The 21,133-nt window shown below is 40.1% G+C and overlaps 1 protein-coding gene across 2 annotated transcripts in view; it reads right to left on the bottom strand.

Annotated features, from left to right (window-relative positions):
- grik2 (glutamate receptor, ionotropic, kainate 2) overlaps positions 1-21,133 on the bottom strand; it is a 384,084-nt gene that overhangs the window by 43,761 nt on the left and 319,190 nt on the right. For both annotated transcript variants that reach the window (XM_055013796.1, XM_055013797.1), the window contains exon 15: positions 1,928-2,153. In XM_055013796.1, coding sequence (XP_054869771.1) covers positions 1,928-2,153 — 226 coding nt within the window. The remainder of the gene's footprint in view (positions 1-1,927; positions 2,154-21,133) is intronic.

Here is a 21,133-nt window from a genome sequence, read left to right as displayed (position 1 = left end):
ATATTTGCACATCTTCATCTGTTGTATCTATGTGGAATAAATAAAAAGTTTTAAAAAATGAACAAGAAACTGGAGAAAACAAGGGTGGTCTACTAACTTTTTTCCATAACTGTATATGCTAAATGGCCTGGTTATACAGGAATATGGGCTACATGTGGTAAAGAGTATTCAAGGGCTAAGGTTAGTAATTTAAATACCTTGTTCTGACTGCATATGAATGGGTCACTAGGGAGTAATAATGCCAACACCCCTTCCTTCAGCATGGACAATCACTGTGATGCACAAGGTGCCATAGGTAAGCAGTCATTTACATAAAATATGACTACATTCTTCTACTGTTATATAAACAGTCACAGAAACAGTAAACTATATTCAATGCAGGTTACATACCACTATCAAGTATACAGTCACCCATAGGCAAATGCAGACATGCGCATACACACTTACACAAATACACATACACTGTGGCTTTAAAAGCAGCACATCAGTCAGGCAATGCAATCACACAATGCAAATATAGCCTACCTCCACTGTTTTCACGCACAGCTAAACAGTCACTCAAATTGCTTTCTGTGGCTGATCAGCACAGCATTCACAAACAGCAGCACATGACTGTGTCAAACAGTGACAGTCCCACAGGACACTCCCCTGTTTCATCTGGAGAATACAGTTACTGGATATCATTTATCCTCTATAGAGACAAATGTGAAGGGAAATAATCAAGATTTATGGAATAAAGCTACTGATACAGCTGCAGAGTTTTTTTTTTTCTCTCACTGCACTTGTAACAGGATTATGACAATTGTCTGCTGAGCCTTGTAATTGAACGTTGCATCTCCAGACGTGTGCCACAGTTTGTATTCAGGCCTTTATTGTTGTTACATCCCTGCTAAGCATTCCTCCACATGGTTTACCTTCAAGGATGGATTGCAGCATACAATCACAGAGTTTGCACCAATTTCGATTTGCAATAATAGAATAAAGTATAATACATTTTATAGATATATTCATGAGCTAAATTCATTATTTACATCAAGGCAGGATCGTAATTTAACTTCATGCTACTCCTACATTAGTCGTTTTGTTTGGAAACAGTATGACAAAATCATGACAATTGTATATGGTGAAAAACACACAAATAAAGTTTAGAATGGTTGTGATTGTGAAATGAAAAAGAATAATTTTCAGTATTCGGGTTTGGCAACAACACAACTTCTGTAAACTAAACTAAATCCATGTGAATATTGAATTAGTATTTTCACACCTCTACCTTTCACTGCAATATCACAGTGCTACATGTTTCCTTCACACAAAGGCTCTTTATTAAAACTTGATATTCACTCTAATTTTTATGGTATTGCCAGCGTTGCCATACAGTTGTAGTGCCCAGCAGGTCAGTGCAACATGAAAACATATGGAAAACCTAACACAAATAAAAAGAAAATAAATATGTTTAGTATTTTATGGGGATTTTCTGTCATGAAAACTAATATTCCACCCTTAATTAACATTAAATAACACAGCTTTTCTGCAGTAAGTGAAGTAAGTATAAATTCAGGTGTTGCATATTTAGCTTATACTGCATTCACTACATTGATGCTTTTAAGTACTCTTTGTAAGAACAATAAGCAATACACTGCTTATGCATTTTAAACACATGGTACATGCCTCAAAGCAAATACATAGCTAAGGACCAAATGGAAGCACAAGTCAAAGTGAAAGAGAAAAGAAGAAAACAGTTCTTTTCCTGCTGTTGCCGGATACTGTGCAACTCATGGTAATACATGCTACAGCTTGAATATTGAATTTCACTATGTACTAATAATGAGTAGCTCATGGCTTTTGAATACATATGAAGGTTCTATCACAAGTGAAACAGTTGATGTTTGGCCTCGGCAAAACATTGTATATCATTGTACATACATACCCATTGGAGTGCCAACACCGTAGGCTTTGGAATCAATGAGGCCTCCAATTTGTGTGAGGTTGCAGTTGCGCTGTGTGACAAACTCGATAGTGGTGGACTCCATGAGGAATGCGTAGTCTGATGTGAGCACACGGTGAATGCCTTCCTCAACATTCTTCACCATCACTGAGTGCCTCCGACTGCTCATGAATTCCCACATCTTGTCATATGTAGAGATCTTGGTTTTCTGTGTGGAAACATAAAATGGCATTGTGAGCAGGAAAATAAACCCTTATTTAGACACTGAACAATCAAAAATGAAATGATACCATTTACATTTATTCATTATAAAAGCTATAAATGTACTGTTGAATCTGAAGTTCATGATTGTAGATTAATTTAGAATTACATCGTTCTGAGCAAACTACAACAAACAATGACAGCTGTCCATATATGCAGCTCTATCGAGGCCCAGAAACGATCTTTTTTAATTCAATTCCTACCGATTTCATTTCATTGGGAAAACATATCACTTGCTTCAGCAGAACTTTTTGCAGCTCCAAGATCACTGTATGCTTTCTGTCTTCCTCAGTCAATATCACTTATAAAGATGATACAGACTGAAGCAGACAAGCATGTTAAATAGCAGCAGGGGTGTGAATTTGTAGGACCATAATGTACATCTCTGATGTCTATACTGCTGTTATCACCCATAGAGAGAAGCAGTGGTGGCATTGTCAGTAGTTGTGTGCTTCTCAACCTACACCTGTAATCACTGAGAAAAATCCAAGACCTCATTACTCTCCAGGGGGAACATTTGAGGGCATTTTTGAAGCCATTTGAAACCTAATTAAGTCACATCTTCAAGGTCCTGCCCGCCATTATTGTGTGTAATGACTTTCTGTAGCTGGTCGATATTTTAGATCAACTGGGTGATTTACAGAGTGCCTATCAGAATCTTTTGGAGTCACCCTTGACAAATCAGGCGATTGAGCATGCAAGCCTCTGACTGCTGATAAGGTGAGAGCAGTGGCTGTGAATACATGGACAGCCAGATAACCACCTACACTCTAAGCCAGGCAGAGAGCTGAGGTGGGATTCCCAGAGCCTCCACACAGAGACTGAAGGCTGATTACACTGAAAGCATGCAAGAGATCTTGAAAAACACAACCGGTACACACAATGAATGCCAAACCGAAATAATTTAAAAAAAAACAAAAAAAAACCCAAGTCCAAAATAATCCATCCATAGCCTTGCAGACTGTCACATCCTTTTAGTTTAGGAAAACTGAATCAGAATATCCTAGCATGTTCAATAATTAAAAACATCAGGTTCGAATGTTCTCTGCTGTCAGATCCTCTTAAGTCATCACCTGGTTCATAAAGTTTTCATCTGCCTGCCAGGGTTGAAAAATGTTGTTCCTTCTGCTGCAGATGCAAAAATCTGGCTAATCCTCTCATTAAATTGAAGTGCACGTAGATTAATAAATGCTTTCGAATACCCTTTAATATTTAGATCTATGCTGTCAATTTTATTGTACTTTTAGCATTTTGTTTTCTGTCCTTGAAACACAATCAGCGTTTAGGTTCATCTACAGATTCCACCACAAAAGTTGAATGGCTCCCAACTGTGTATTAGATGGCAGTGAGTGGTGTAGGGTGATAAGGACATGGAAGAAGCCAGCCAAAACCACTGTCAGCTTTTGTTTTTGGTTTGCTTTCAGGTTCATTTCAGGTGAATAATAACTTTTCTGTTTCAGACCCCAATGGCAACGTCAGGTGGTGTTGTTATACTAATGCAAGTCATTGTGTCTTTTGGCTTTACATCTTGTCTCAACAGCCAATATCATGTTCTTAACCATAGAAACAATGTATTCCTAATCTTAACCATTAAGTTTTACTTGTGTATGATTTAACCAACATAACTCACAGACATGGCAAATTAGAAAATGAAGTTAAGAGAATGACATTTCTAGCTCTACAGAAAAGCTAATTTTGCCAGCAAGTAGGATGACTTCTCGGTGTTTTATTTAATATTTAGTTGATTTGTTCCCCTGGCCATGGTAGAGATATGTAACCAGGGACATTTGTTTGTCTGTGTGTTTGTCAATCTGTCTGTCTGTTTGTCAACAAGACTACGTAAAAACTGCATTCTACTTACAAAAACATTAGAATTTTAGTGTGAATCCTGCCTTGGTGGGATGCTGTTTGGTGACACCATGTCAGCAAACAGCACAGTGACTACTGTAACCCTATAAATAGGCCGACTGACTGATTACAAGTTTGTAGACACCTGTGATGCTAATTAGAGGACACACCTTGATTGAACATGTCTCTATGGTCACATTATTTTCAGTCTTTTCTAGGGGTACCATCATTTATGTCCAGGCCTGTTTAATGAGTTTATTTTTAAAATAATTCTTTTGAACCACGGTTCAAAAGCAATGTCTGATTTTCATTTTTTAATTTTAATAGAATTTTTATTTATTTTTACTTTTGTCAGATTCAAATTATTTCTGTGACCATTGTGGGTTTTTCTTTCATTAACCGAGAGGTACAAACTATTTTGTCCCCATGTGTAGCTCTTCCCACCGATTATTGTTGTTTGAAATTGTCATTAACCCATCGTTACATATCAATGTAATGCAATAATTTCATAGATATTTGAAAATATATTATTATATATGATATGTAAATATATCTAGTGTACTAAAGAGCAGAACAATAGTTTGTTTCCAGGTGCATTCCAAAGCGAGACACAGAGAATCCAGACACCATGTCTCACAACTTTACATTTGGTGGGAGACCATTTGAGAAGACAGCTAACCCAAAACTCTCATCCAAATGGAACACCTAAGTCGGATGTTTACATCGAAATGACTACTCACAGTCATTTTTGAAACAGCATGAACCTGATAATAATCACAAAGTGTCAATTTTGAGTATAATCACATCTCTAGAGAGGAGATTGTATTCTTCACTGTGACCTCCTGACCTCCCTCTCTTCCTTACCCTCAGAGCTTTCAATACAAGGATGAACTGAACAGGTTTAAAACCTAAAATTAAGGAACTTGAACATCATCAGAGACATGATCCCAACATCTGGTCTTGATATCTGCAATACCAGGACATCAGGAAAGAGTAGAACAGAGAACACATCACATCTGGAGAGTTTGTAGGGGATGCACACACGAGACACAAATACCTCCCTTCTCTCTATCACTGCCATAAAATACACAGAGACTTTTATCCTGAGCATATACAATGCTAAAGTCTTCTTTTTCTCATTCTTGAATGTATATGCTTGTGATCTTCGTCAGAATATAAGTTTTCCCCAAGCATCCTGAAATTCCACAACTTGTATGCACATTTACACTATATCTCTATCTATATCTATATCTATATCCTGAGATAATATATATCTATATTATCTCAGGAACTATATGAGATAAGCATATCATGTCCGAATTAATTTTAATCATGTTTAGAGGTAATTTAGATCCGTAATTGTAGTAGATATTTAACAATTTGATTAGTAGTTTTAACAAATTAATTCAAATTAGGTTCAAAAGGTATATGGTCTGTGACCTCTCACAGACAATGAAGCTCAATACCATCCTTTGGGATGAACACATCCATGATGGTTCGATGTTGATTTCAATTTGGCTTCAAAGAACATCTGCTATAAAAGAAAGTCAATGGAATTCAGTGGGAGCTTTCTGTAAATTTGAACTCGTTTTTCTTTGTTTAACTTAATTTCAGCTTTTCAAAGGGTTCTTTGCTACTGAATTAGATTTTCTTTAGGGGTTTTTACCATGGTTTTCGGAGGTTTTGTTTTTCTTTGTTCTTCTTAAACTTGAGGCTTCTTCAGTTACCTTTTACAGTGCAATGATGCAAATGTTTTCTTTGTTACTATGAGCTTGGACTCTTAGTGTATTTACTTTGGCACAGTTTTAAACTATGCAAAGGTGCCATCCTGTGTCTGTGTTCCTGAACCAACTCAGTCTTCAGATCTTCACAGCAGCACATCCTGCTGTGGCTTTTCTCTCTCCACACTGGACCGTCAGTATGCAAGTATCATTTTCTTTCTGCTAAACAGGTGAATTCAAAGTCTACAACTGGCTTCTCAACTTCAGTGTACAATCATGGTTAATTGCTCAGCTTGTTTGCCTACATTTTTTTATTCACCGCCACCATCATTGTTTGTTATGTCATTATTGTTTTACTCTTTGTCTGTAGCAGTAGTTAATAAATGTTTTGTGATGACACCCAACCTTGCTTTCTCCTTTTACATCACCAATGCTAGCCTACAGCACATCTTGTCTGCTCGCAAGACGCAGTTGTCAAAAGACTGCTACAGATGGCAGCACAACCAAGTTCTGAGGAAGCTGGCAAACGAAGCAAAAACATGCAGGTGAGAAGCAAACAGCCACACCATCCTCAGTCAGACATGCTATTCTGTTTGCTTGGGCTTGAGAGAAAACCAACATCCCCCACCCAAAAGACACAACCAAACTCCTCTCATCTAGACTGGTGTGGAACCTGAGAGTTGATCTTGGGAGACAGCTGGAGTTCCCTCGAGAGAGACAGCGGGAACATCTCTCTGGCCTGACTTCTAATGTAGTCTGTAGCTGGTAGACAGTCCTGCTAGTTAAGCTTACTATCCTGTTGAAGGAAAGATTGAAGGCTGCCCATGAGGGGATCAGGCCAAATACTCTGACCGAGCTGTAGAGTGGAGGAAGGCTGGTAGGAGTCATTACATGCCAAGTGGAAATAGGGTGCATTGGCTCCTCAGTTTCTAGTCGACTCTACAAGATGGGATGTACACAAGCAGGAAATCAGAGAGGTGTCCAGGAGCTGGTTGAGGAGGTGGAAAAGGGTAGTTTCTGATTGCGGCTAAGCCAAAACCACAGGAGTTGGGGCCGAGCAACACCTATGGCATCAGCTGGAGATGGCAGGGAGTAATAATTGCCATTAGTCCACCACCAGGAGATGTACTGGGGTTATAGGAGTAAAACATTGGTGACAAGTGGTTCACAACTGATGCCCCAGCTATGCCCACAGAGGCAGGGCTGTGCAGAGACCTTTGGAGGGGCAGGTGCTCAAAATTCAAAGAGGCATATGGAGCACGAATTTGAAACACCATACAGAAACATACCTTACAATATAACTGGCTGAACTGTAGCAACCTATATTCATGGAGAATGTAACATGGAAGCAGTGGTGCAATGTTTAAGTCTCTGGGCTACGTATCAGAAGGTCAGTGGTTCAAACCCTGATGTGTCCACCATTGCTTTTAAATTTCATACCTTTTCAAGACATATACTGTATCGCTACAGATTTGCTCCATGGCGCTGATCCATAATCTGCCCTTTATTATTCATAGTGCTAATAATAAAGTTTTTTTTAAATGATACAGAAATCATGTATTTAAATGTATTCATGCTTTTATTCAGTTTGACTATCCACTTTGCACGAGACAGCAAAGGTATAAAAGTTGTATATTTTATATTTATGCATATTATGTTTAATTTATGTATACATACAAATGTTATAAACAAGCACTGATATGTTTAAATGACAGGTTGAGAAAACCACAATTCAAATTCTTCTAATTATTATTGTTATTGTATTTATACTGCTATAGTCCAAAATTATGTGAAAATGCATGTACATAGTTTCAGTGAAATAACATAACCTGTGCCTCATTGCCTCCAGAAACACACTGCAACTCACTGACAGTAAAATAATACATCTGTCTGATGCACTTTACCCATGACAAAAGAAACATACAGAAACAAAAAGAAGCCTGGCAGACTTTATCCTTTCAGCACACTGTGTGGTTAACTAGTGGCTCGAACTGATGACAGGTGTGTGTACAGAGTCAGACACACACACAGGATGCTCACTTCACGTCGTCAGTCATCTTGCAAAAATACACCGAGCACAAACAACTACCACTGCAAAACGTCTTCACCGGACCATCAGTTGTTGATGTCCTAGCAGCGCTAGCGCTGAGCTACAAGGCGTCTGCACACCTCAGAGTAGTGAGGGACGTCTATGTAGATCATGTGACCAACCGAGGGTAGATCTGAATTATTATTATTTTTATGCTGGGTTTTATTTATACACTATATTGCCAAAAGTATTTGTTCACCCATCCAAATAATCAGAACCAGGTGTTCCAATCACTTCCATGTCCACAGGTGTATAAAATCAAGCACCTAGGCATGGAGACTGCTTTTACAAACATTTGTGAAAGAATGACTCGCTCTCAGGAGCTCAGTGAATTCCAGCATGGAACTGTGATAGGATGCCACCTGTGCAACAAATCCAGTCGTGACATTTCCTGGCTCCTAAATATTCCACAGTCAACTGTCAGCTGTATTATAAGAAAGTGGAAGTGTGTGGGAACGACAGCAACTCTGCCACCAAGTGGTAGGACACGTAAACTGACGGATGCTGAGGAGCATAGTGCCAAGAGGTGGCCAACTTTCTGCAGAGTCAATCACTACAGACCTTCAAACTTCATGTGGCCTTCAGATTAGCTCCAGAACAGTGCTTCAGCGGAGTGCTTCATGGAATGGGTTTCCATGGCTGAGCAGCTGCATCCAAGCCATACATCACTAAGTGCAATGCAAAGCGTGGGATGCAGTGGTGTAAAGCAGCCACCACTGGACTCTAGAGCAGTGGAGACGCCTTCTCTGGAGTGACCAATCACGCTTCTCCATCTGGCAATCTGATGGACCAGTCTGGGTTTGGCGGGTGTCAGGAGAACCATACTTGTCGGACTGCATTGTGCCAAGTGTAAAGTTTGGTGGAGGGGGGATTATGGTGTGGGCTTGTTTTTCAGGAGCTGGGCTTGGCCCCTTAGTTCCAGTGAAAGGAACTCTGAATGCTTCAGCATACCAAGACATTTTGGACAATTACATGCTCCCAACTTTGTGGGAACAGTTTGGAGCTGGTCCTTCCTCTTCCAACATGACTGTGCACCAGTGCACAAAGCAAGGTCCATAAAGACATGGATGACAGAGTCTGATGTGGATGAACTTGACTGGCCTGCACAGAGTCCTGACCTCAACCCCATAGAACACCTTTGGGATGAATTAGAGCAGAGACTGAGAGCCAGACCTTCTGGTCCAACATCAGTGTGTGACCTCACAAATGCGCTTCTGGAAGAATGGTCAAAAATTCCCATAAACACACTCCTGAACCTTGTGGACAGCCTTCCCAGAAGAGTTGAAGCTGTTCTAGCTGCAAAGGGTGGACCAACGTCATATTGAACCCTATGGATTAGGAATGGGATGTCACTTATGTTCATATGCGAGTGAAGGCAGGTGAGCCAATACTGTTGGCAATATAGTGTATATTATTTTGGGCCTCAAATACTTTAACACACACACACACACACACACACACACACACACACACACACACACACACACACACAAATAAAAAAAACTAAATTAACTAAAATTAAATAAAATCCCCCAGGTGAAGGCCTAATGGAAACACAGCCTGCACACAAAGGCACTGCTAGAGGTGCAACAGGCAGTAATGCCCAGCAGGTAGACATTCAAACTGTACTCAAAGATGAATTCTCTGGCTGTACCCAGTGACTACTGTAAGAGCAATTTGGAAAGACTGGATGATCACAGGAAGTCTTCATCAGGAGTCAGAGGCTAGTCACTTAATCCACTAGTCCTGGAAGGGACACTCTTGACCCAGTGGCCCACCAAGAGGCAGGGTGGAATAAGGGGGAGATGCATTGAGGAGATGCATGTGCAGATAGAAGAAGGTGACCACTTACAAAGGGTTGCAGATCCACCAAGGAAAGAGCAAGTATGTAGACGAAAGCAGTAGCAACATTGCCTTGTAACACCAGGTCAGACAAGAAAAACCCAAAGCTGGGTGGCAAATCACATTGCTAAAAGATTCAATGTCACTGAAGGGCAGGCGGAGGTCACAGGATGGTCAACAGAGATTAATTACTCTGAGGGTGGCACCGAACCAGACATAATCAGAAAACCAACTGGCAATAATATTCAGGAACCAGGCTGGAAATCAGAACAAAAAGAACACAGGCTGAGGCAGTCGATCCAGTGGCCCAAAACAAAGGAGATGGCAGTTTGGGAGCAGCTGCATAATGCTGTGGGTACATGGATTGCCATTCTTTAGCAGAGGACAGCACATTGACAATTTATTTAATCAAATGAAACTTGTTACTCCCTGCTTCAAGGCAAAACAGTGTTTTAATAACACTTTGTTCAATGATTAATGCATTTTTTTCTGTAGTCTGAACACAATGTTGTGTTCAGTACTTAAGCACAGCAGCAGTCTAACATTCAGCTTGTTCACAAATTTGACGCTCTAGTGACCAAGTTTCCATTTTTCTGAAAGAAAGAAAAAAAATCTGTGGTCACAGGATCTATTTTACATGTCTGTCTTAGAATAAACCAAAAAGAAGTTTACTATTAGGCATGTATATGTTTTAATTCTCTATACACATATCAATATTGTAGATATCACAGTGTCTTGGTCAAGCATTTCTGCACATTTTACCTGAATAAAATGAAAGAGTATGCACACCATGGTTTAGCTTTGGGCATACAGTTTTTAGTGTGTGTATAAATGTGTGTGAGTGCAGCCTTGGTTGCTATCAGCAATACACAGTCTGTTGGTATTTGTCTAGAATTGGTGCTCATTACTTGCCGAAGTGTTTTGCATATTTTTCAAAGGGCCCTAATCAAAAGAATCCAGAAAGCTGAAGGTATGGCTCACAATTTTTGTCAGCCCAAACAGCTTTGCTTTTATGAAGTATTCTCTCACACCAGAACTTACACATACTGTTTAATATACACTGTTGACAGTAAACATGAGCGGCTCTAAAAGAAAAAAGAAAAAGTCAGAACTCATATTCACTTTTGTAGCTCTGTCAGCTCAATCTGCAAGAGAACTGACTGTAATGCCAGCTGATCAGACATTAGTATAGCACAGAAAAAGAAATCAGATTGACAGCTATTGTTTTCTTGTTTGTTTGTTTATATGTGGAATGAAACCTTAATTTAGAGAAAAACAAATAAAACAAATAAAATATGCAAAAAGTTAAATGACAGAGCTAATGAAACAAATGTCAAAGCCCACTTGGAAAAATCAGAAAAACATCCATCCATCCATCCATCCATCCATCCATCCATCCATCCATCCATCTATCTCCCCTATCAGGGGAAAGTGCTAACAACCATGCCACTGTGCAATCAGAAAAACAGGTGAGCACAAATCCCTGAAAATATTCTTTTAACCACATGACTGCTAAAATGAAACCACAATTCTATGAAATGCAGCAGTTTACTCAAGTCAAGAACAGTTGTTAAGGAGTGACATCACTCATTAAAGTGGGAGTGCCTCTCAAGCATGAGCATCCAATTGATGTCATGCAAAATTTCCACAGACCAACAAATCTTTAAAAAATCCAGGAAAAATAGGTTATTTATCCCTGTCATCTCAAGAGGGACATACTAATATTTTTATGAGTCAGAGTCCTTTTCAGTATGCCACGAATATTTACTATTGCCTTCTCAAAATGCATGTGACCATTACAAAAATGATTCATGCTGAAATGGGAATTCACAGTGGAGGAAATAACTTGACCAAATCCCAACTCAATTTAAATTCAATAGAATAAAATTGTTGTTGGACAAATATGCTTTATTAATATTATGCATGTATATAGTACACTGCTGAATTTAAACATGTAATTATGAACAGTTTGGATCATGCTACTCTGACCTGAAGGGAGATACCTATTTTTTCTCCTTCCACCACTTCCCTACAATGCCTCCCTCCTCTCTCAGGTATCAAGCACATAATCTGAATAGGCCTTATCTGCTTGATTTAATCACTGTGCAGAAGGTGTTATTCCCATCTGTTGTATGGCTAATGCAAAACAATTCAGGCTTGTATTGCCTGGGGACTTGGAGCTCTGTGCCACACTCATGTAAAGAGCTACTGTTTCTGTTGCAGACTCTGCCAGCCATCACCCCATTATACACACAAAGTGAAAAACCAGCACTGCCTTTAATAAGATGTGATTTCATTAGCTAACAAGCAAGACTCAGCAGCCGTGTGTTTGCTTAATAAATTATTCAGTGTTATTGTAGCAACAGTCCATAGGGAATGTCCCTGCTTGGAAGACATATCAATGCTTCAGAGATTTCCCTTCACAGACATTTACATTATTATCCACCATTAGACGTGTATTTTAGAATAGAAGACAATAATTACCCAAACAATAAGTGTTTTGTCATTCTTTTTCTTCAGCTTAAATAGTTATTGTGATGCATGCACACATCATCTGTGAGTGTGCTGCACTGAATTAACTAAGGCTGATGATAAGCCTGATCAAAACACTCCATCTATCATCACGGCCATGTCCTTTAAACACCTTGGATCAGATGTGTGAATACATTCACCTGGTGAAGGACAAATGTCCCCTGTGTTTCCCCATACTCATTAATACTAAAACATGGAGTAAGAGCAATAGACTACATGGTATAGAAAGAGGCAACCAGTACAGCTCACATCAAAATCCTGTATTGTCTGATGTCTAATATGGGTTTAAGTTCTTTTATTTAGCTTTGTAATACAACTTGTTTTTGGTATTTATGACCAAAGCACAAAGTTTGATTGACCATTACATGTACAATATTTTAAGATACAGAGAGGCTCTAATGTAGTATATATACAGTGGGGCAAAAAAAAAAAGGAGAAGGCCATATTGAAAATGTGTCATTAACTAATCCTAAAATTAGAGGATTCAGTAACATGAATCACATATAGAATCACAAGAAACTGAATCACATTTAGCATGTAAATTCTTTTGTACAAAAGGTCAGATTTTCTTAGGTTGAATCATTCTATTGAAGCAGCATTCAGAGGACACTGGTGAATTTAATTGACTCATCAGAGGCTTGTCCAAGTAAATCTCCTCAGTGTCACATCATGGCAAGACAGAAGATTTCTAAGGGGCCAGTGCATGGTCAGTATCAACTGTATCCAACAAAGGATCAGACAGCCCATATTTGACCACATCACCAGAAGATCGATAGGAGAAACTTTGTTGACAGAGAAATGGAAAAAACATCTCATAACATATACAGAATTTTCTAAATTCAGAACACAGAACTCCAGTTAGCAAAAATTCTGCCAAAGTAAGCCTGTCTATTTGTAGCCTCAGAGGAGGCATAGCATGACTAAAACACTTCTCTGGGGGAAAAACAAGAATGTGTCAAGACATACTGACATTTCACAGTGGATCAATGAAAAAGCCTTATTTAAGTGAACTTGTACCACATGTTGCTACAGCAGTACTTCTCGAGACACAAGGATTTAAGATCAAGAATGCAACATGCAGACTGCACCTCCCCTCCCATGGAGATAAAGGTCAAGAAACCCCAGAGGGATCTTAGTGACTTATCCTAGGTGTAGACGGGTAATGTGAGTGACAGGTTCTGAATGGAAACAAAATGCATCAAGATGTCCATAAATGATGCTCTAGAGACTACATAACAATGATTCATATTTTTTGGCTGCTAGGTTAAAGAGATATGCCAAAAAAGCAGAGGCCAAGAGGATAAACCCCCCTGATGAATCGCCACCTTATTGCGGTGGAGGGGTTTGAGTGTGCCTGTGATCCTGGGAGCTATGCTGTCTGGGGCAATAGCCCCTGGTAGGGTCTCCCAAGGCAAATTGGTTCTGGGGGAGGGACCAGACAAAGAACGATTCAGAAAACCCTGATGACAGCGAATAAAAGGACAGCCGCCACCTCGCCTGGATCAGGAAAACCGGGGCCTCTTCCTGGAGCCTGGCCTGGGGGTGGAACTTGCCAGAGAGCACCTGGTGGCTGAGCCTTGGGGCCCCGTGGGGCTTGGACTGGGAACAGCCCAAAAAAGTAATATGGCATCGCTAACCCTCACCTATGGTCATGAGCTCTGGGTAGTGACCGAAAGAACAAGATCACGGATACAAGTGACTGAAGTGAGCATGTTCTGCAGGGTGGCTGGGCTCAGCTTTAGAGTTAGGTTGAGAAGCTCGGACATTCGGAAGGAGCTCGGAGTTGAGCCGCTGCTCCTTTGCATTGAAAGGAGCCAGTTGAAATGGTTTGGACTGTCTGCTGTCTCCATGACCTGGCCCTGGACAAGTGGAAGAAAATGGATGCATGGATGGAAGAGGACAAATGTCCTGTTCTCTAAAGAGAGTCATGAGGTGTACTCCAGCTGCAAGCGAACAACAACAAAACAAGGGTACACCCATCCAGACCTGTGACTGAGTGAAACTGAAAAAGCATATGGGAGGAAGCAGCTGCACAAAACACCAATGTCAAGTGACTGGTGGACCTAGGACCACAGCAACCTACGAAACTAACAGTTCCCCATTATCACCTCAAACCACAAATTAATTAACTCTGACAATACAGATCGTGAAGTATCCACACAAGGGTATAACACTTTGTATAACACAAACCGAAAATCTGGCTTTCCACAGCATGGAAGAGCAACTCTGATAAACCCCACAACATTAGAGGCAGGAGTCTAGCAAGGCTGAATCCAAGGTGCAGACTGTGCAAAGATGCCCCTGAGACAGTCCATCACATAAAAGGAGGGTGTAAGATGCAAACTATGACAGCAGACTCTGAGAGGCATAATCAAATGGTTGGGATAGTGTACTGAAGCATCTGTGCCATATATAGTTATCAGGTCCTAATGGGACACACCACCGGAAGTAGTGAAGAACAGCATCACTAAGATCCTGTGGGATTCAGACTGACAAGCAGCTACTGGCCTACCAAACCAGACACAGAAGTGGTGGACAAGATGTAGAAGAAGGCAGATCTAATATACAATGCTGCCCCCCTACAGATGTCTTCTATTTTTAGATGTGTCAAAATAAAATGCTTCAGATCATCCAACTAATTTCAATATAAGACAAAGACAACCCAAGAAAAAACAAAATGCAGTTATTAAATGATGATTTCATTTATTTCACCCAGATTGCATCAACATCTCATCAAACAGGTCCCAGTAATTCAGTTAGCTTTATTGAGACTGTGTCTGTCCCCCGACCACCGAAATTCAATAAACAATTCAAAAATAAACAAAAGACATAGTAACCATAAAAATCTCATAAAAATTAATACCACTATTTCAACTGAGCGAAGAAACAGGACAATTAAATGTGGTCTGTTAAATATTAGATCTCTCTCGTCTAAATCTCTGTTAGTAAATGATTTGATAACTGATAACCAGATTGATTTGTTCTGTTTGACTGAAACCTGGTTGCAGCAGGAAGAATATGTTAGTCTAAATCAGTGTTTCTCAAATAGTGGGGCGCGCCCCTCTGGGGGGGCGCAGAGGCATGTCAAGGGGGCCACGGGAGACTGGGAGGAAAAGGTCCTTCAACACGGAACTAGTTAGCTGAACTATTGTTTTAACGTCGGCCTGTTTTTCGCGGCGTACAACAATACTGAAATTGTGCTGGCCCCATAGACTGTATATGCCATAGATAAAAATAATAATAATAATAATGATCTTCTGTATATATCTATGGTATATGCGCTGGCCGTTCAGACTCTGAAGTACAGACTCCTGAGAACAGGAGAACACATCGTTAATGTGCAGTCGGAACACCAGCGTACTCGATCACGTCACGTACTCAGCTCATCTCCTCCGATTACCAGCAATGTCAAACATACGGCCTGTGGGCCAAAACCGGCCCACCAGACGGTCCATTTCGGCCCGCGGGACGACTTTACAAATGATAAAAATTACAACAACATTAACTGTAAATTTGTAAAGCTGTAAATTTAAAATAATTTCAAGAACTTGACAAGTTGTTCTGATCATGAAGTAAAATACTAGATTGTTCAGTTGCAGATACCTGTGACTGAATGTTTTGTGTTTTTGTAGATAAACTGTTATCTGGCAGTTACAATGCATGTGTAAATGATGAATTGAGGCATAATAGGCTACTGTTGAAACTGAACTTGTTTTCCTTAAGAAATTTCAGGTTCATAATATTTTGTAAAAAGATAGTTCATTAAATGTGAATATTTTCAGAATGTACTTTTTTGAACTAAAACAAAGGGGAATAGTTGGAGTTGTGGTTATTTATAGGTTATTATGCTGTGATTTTACTGGTGGGGCCCACTGGAGATCAGATTGGATTTATGTGGTCCCTGGACTAAAATGAGTTTGACACCCCTGATCTTTACTGTGAAAAACAACAAAATGGAATCAGATAAAATAACACAGCCCTGAATATTCATGTTTTCAGTTTCATATATATATATATATATATATATATATATATATATATATATATATATATATATATATATATATATATATATATATATATATATATATATATATATATATATATATACACACATACACACACACACACACACACACACAAAGTTATTGAGGGGGCACGAAAGTTTTTTGTCCTCCAAAGGGGGGCCCGACAGAAAAAATTTGAGAACCACTGGTCTAAATGAATCAACTCCTACTAGTCATACTAACTGTCATGTTCCTCCAATCACAGGCCGAGGAGGAGGAGTGGCAGCAATTTACCTCTCTAGCTTAAAAATGAACCAGAGACCTAAACCTAGTTACAGTTCATTTGAAAATCTTACTCTCAGTCTCTCTCATCCAGATTTAAAAGCTCACAAACCAGTTTTATCTGTTGTTGTATATCGTCCTCCTGCTCCTTACTCTGAGTTTTTATCTCAATTCTCAGACTTTTTATCTGATTTAGTGCTCAGCTCAGATGGAGTGATTATTGTGGGTGACTTTAACATTGATATTGACGTGGACAGTGACAGCCTTACGACTGCTTTTAATTCAATATTAGACTCAATTGGGTTTTCTCAACATGTAAATAAACCAACTCATAGTTTTAATCACACCCTTGACCTCGTTCTGACTTATGGCATAGAAATCAAACAGTTAAAAGTATTTCCCCAGAACCCTCTTCTTTCTGACCATTTTATGATAACATTTCAATTTACAACAATAGATTGTATAGGAGTTAAGAATAAATATCATTACAGTAGATGTCTGTCTCACAATTCGGTGACTAAATTTAAGGAAATAATACCCTTTCTATTTAGTTCAGCACCACTTACTGATATAATGGAAGGGAAATATTATAATTTTACCCCCACAGAAGTGGATTATATTGTTAATAATGCTGCAGCCTCACTGCGTACAACACTTGATAGTGTTGCACCTGTAAAAAAGAAAGTTCTATCTCAGAGAGGACCTGCTCCTTGGTATAATTCCCAGATGCGGACTTTAAAGCAGGCGTCTCGAAAGCTGGAAAGGAAGTGGTACTCCACTAATTTAGAGGAAGTTTATGTAGCTTGGAAAAATAGTCTAGTAATTTATAAAAAAGCTCTTCGTAATGCCAGGACAACATATTATTCATCTTTAATAGAGGAAAACAAGAACAACCCCAGGTTTCTCTTCAGCACTGTAGCCAGGCTGACAAAGAGTCAGAGCTCTGTTAAACCTTGTATTCCTTTAGCTTTGAGCAGTAACAACTTCATGAGCTTCTTTACAAATAAAATTATTACGATTAGAGAAAAAATTAATCTGGCCCTTCCTGCAAATGTCACAGATGTATCATCGAGGACAGATACTTTAGAATTGGCTGTAAGACCAGATGGATATTTAGAATTTTTCACTCCCATACATCTCTCTGAACTCATTTCAATAGTTTCTACATCCAAACCATCAACATGTCTTTTAGATCCTATCCCAACTAGACTGTTCAAGGAGGCTTTACCTTTAATTAATTCCTCAGTGTTAGATCTGATTAATTTCTCTCCAGTAACAGGCTATGTACCACAGGCTTTTAAGGTTGCTGTAATCAAACCTTTACTTAAAAAGCCCACTCTAGATCCAGATGTTTTAGCCAACTATAGACCAATTTCCAACCTCCCATTTCTCTCCAAAATTGTGGAAAGAACAGTTGCAAATCTATTATGTGAACATTTACAAAGGAATAGCTTGTTTGAAGAGTTTCAGTCAGACTTCAGAGTGCATCATAGCACAGAAACAGCTCTGGTGAAAGTTACTAATGACCTTCTCATAGCGTCAGATAATGGACTGGTCTCTATACTTATTTTATTGGACCTTAGTGCAGCATTCGATACAATCGACCACAAACTTTTATTACAGCAACTAGAACATTGTATTGGCATTAAAGGGACAGCACTGGACTGGTTTAAATACTACTTATCAGACAGGTTCCAGTTTGTGCATGTCAACAATGACTCTTCTGAGCATACTAGGGTTAATCATGGAGTTCCTCAGGGTTCCGTCTTAGGACTGATACTGTTCACATTATACATGCTTCCCTTAGGCAATATTATTAGGAAGCACTGTATTAATTTCCATTGTTACACTGATGACACTCAATTGTATTTATCTATGAAGCCAGATGAAACTAATCTGCTAGCCAGACTGCAAGATTGTCTTAAGGACATAAAGACCTGGATGACCTATAATTTCTTACTACTAAATTCAGACAAGACTGAAGTCATTGTATTTGGCCCCAAACATCTTAGAAAATTGCTTTCAAAGCATATAGTTACTCTGGATGGCATTACATTGGCCTCCAGTACTACTGTGAGGAACCTCGGCGTTATCTTTGACCAGGACATGTCCTTTAACTCACACATAAAACAAATCTGTAGGACTTCCTTTTTCCACCTGAGAAATATTGTAAAAATCAGGAACCTCCTGTCTCAGAGTGATGCAGAAAAACTAGTCCATGCATTTGTTACTTCTAGGCTTGACTATTGTAATTCCTTATTATCAGGTTGTCCCAATAGCTCTCTCAGACATCTACAGCTGGTCCAAAATGCTGCAGCCAGAGTACTGACAGGAGTTAGCAAGAGAGATCATATTTCTCCTATATTGGTTTCTCTTCACTGGCTTCCTGTTAAATCTAGAATAGAATTCAAAATCCTTCTTCTGACATATAAAGCTCTTAACAACCAATCTCCATCATATCTTAAAGACCTGATAGTACCATATTATCCCAGCAGAACTGTTCGCTCTCAGACTGCAGGCTTACTTGTTGTTCCTAGAATCTCTAAAAGTAGAATGTGAGGCAGAGCCTTCAGTTATCAGGCGCCTCTCCTGTGGAACCAGCTCCCAGTTTGGGTTCGGGAGGCGGACACCCTCTCTAATTTTAAGACCAGGCTTAAAACCTTCCTTTTTGACAAATCTTATAGTTAGGGCTGACTTGGGTGACCCTGAGGGGTGAGCTGGTGTCTTCATTTACACAACTGACTTCCCCTCTCAACATCCTTTAGTCTGCCCCTAGTTATGCTGCTATAGGCCTAGGCTGCTGGGGGACCTCTCTGGATGCACTGAGCCCTTCTCTAACTACCTATGTATTTACTATATATACCATTATTGCACTACACTCACTCTGTTTCTCCCTGTGTCCTTTCTCTGAGTGTCCCTGGTCCCAGAGCTGGATGCTTCAGATCTGTGGTTGTTCTCCCACCAACTGGCCTAATCTCCATCTGTGGGATGCTGCTGCTGACCTTCCTCCAGTCCACTGCTTCCAGCTGCCCATTCCTATCAATCTACACTGCATTGCCCTCACTATACTTGATTTGCTCATCTACATATTTTTGAATTCACCACAAGCTATATACACTATATTGCCAAAAGTATTTGCTCACCTGCCTTGACTCACATATGAACGTAAATGACATCCCATTCCTAATCCATAGGGTTCAATATGACGTTGGTCCACCCTTTGCAGCTAGAACAGCTTCAACTCTTCTGGGAAGGCTGTCCACAAGGTTCAGGGGTGTGTTTATGGGAATTTTTGACCATTCTTCCAGAAGCGCATTTGTGAGGTCAGACACTGATGTTGGACCAGAAGGCCTGGCTCTCAGTCTCTGCTCTAATTCATCCCAAAGGTGTTCTATGGGGTTGAGGTCAGGACTCTGTGCAGACCAGTCAAGTTCATCCACACCAGACTCTGTCATCCATGTCTTTATGGACCTTGCTTTGTGCACTGGTGCGCAGTCATGTTGGAAGAGGAAGGGGCCAGCTCCAAACTGTTCCCACAAAGTTGGGAGCATGGAATTGTCCAAAATGTCTTGGTATGCTGAAGCATTCAGAGTTCCTTTCACTGGAACTAAGGGTCCAAGCCCAGCTCCTGAAAAACAAGCCCACACCATAATCCCCCCTCCACCAAACTTTACACTTGGCACAATGCAGTCCCACAAGTATGGTTCTCCTGGCAACCACCAAACCCAGACTGGTCCATCAGATTGCCAGATGGAGAAGCGTGATTGGTCACTCCAGAGAAGGCGTCTCCACTGCTCTAGAGTCCAGTGGTGGCTGCTTTACACCACTGCATCCCACGCTTTGCATTGCACTTGGTGATGTATGGCTTGGATGCAGCTGCTCGGTCATGGAAACCCATTCCATGAAGCTCTCTGCTGAAGCACTGTTCTGGAGCTAATCTGAAGGCCACATGAAGTTTGAAGGTCTGTAGAGATTGACTCTGCAGAAAGTTGGCGACCTCTTGGCACTATGCTCCTCAGCATCCACTGATCCCACTCCGTCAGTTTACGTGTCCTACCACTTGGTGGCAGAGTTGCTGTCGTTCCCACACACTTCCACTTTCTTATAATACAGCTGACAGTTGACTGTGGAATATTTAGGAGCGAGGAAATGTCACGACTGGATTTGTTGCACAGGTGGCATCCTATCACAGTTGCATGCTGGAATTCACTGAGCTCCTGAGAGCGAGCCATTCTTTCACAAATGTTTGTAAAAGCAGTCTGCATGCCTAGGTGCTTGATTTTATACACCTGTGGCCATGGAAGTGATTGGAACACCTGGTTCTGATTATTTGGATGGGTGAGCATATATTTTTGGCAATATAGTGTATGTAGTATATTTAATGCCAGAGCCGTACACCATAGCAGTAAATTATAATCTGTTTCCATGTTAGTTGTACTTTCCATGTATCATGTGTCTTATCATGCATGTATCAAACTGTGTGTTTTATAGTTCTTGTTCCCCCCACGTCTGAATGGCTCAGAAAGAACAAAATTAAGGCTTTCTACTGACCGAGTCAAAGTCTGGTCTTGAATCCAATTGAGATGCTATGGCAAGACCTTAGGAG

This window comes from Amphiprion ocellaris, chromosome 9 (assembly GCF_022539595.1).
Source record: "Amphiprion ocellaris isolate individual 3 ecotype Okinawa chromosome 9, ASM2253959v1, whole genome shotgun sequence".
NCBI lineage: Eukaryota > Metazoa > Chordata > Actinopteri > Pomacentridae > Amphiprion > Amphiprion ocellaris.
This window is presented reverse-complemented; position numbering and strand designations above follow the sequence as displayed.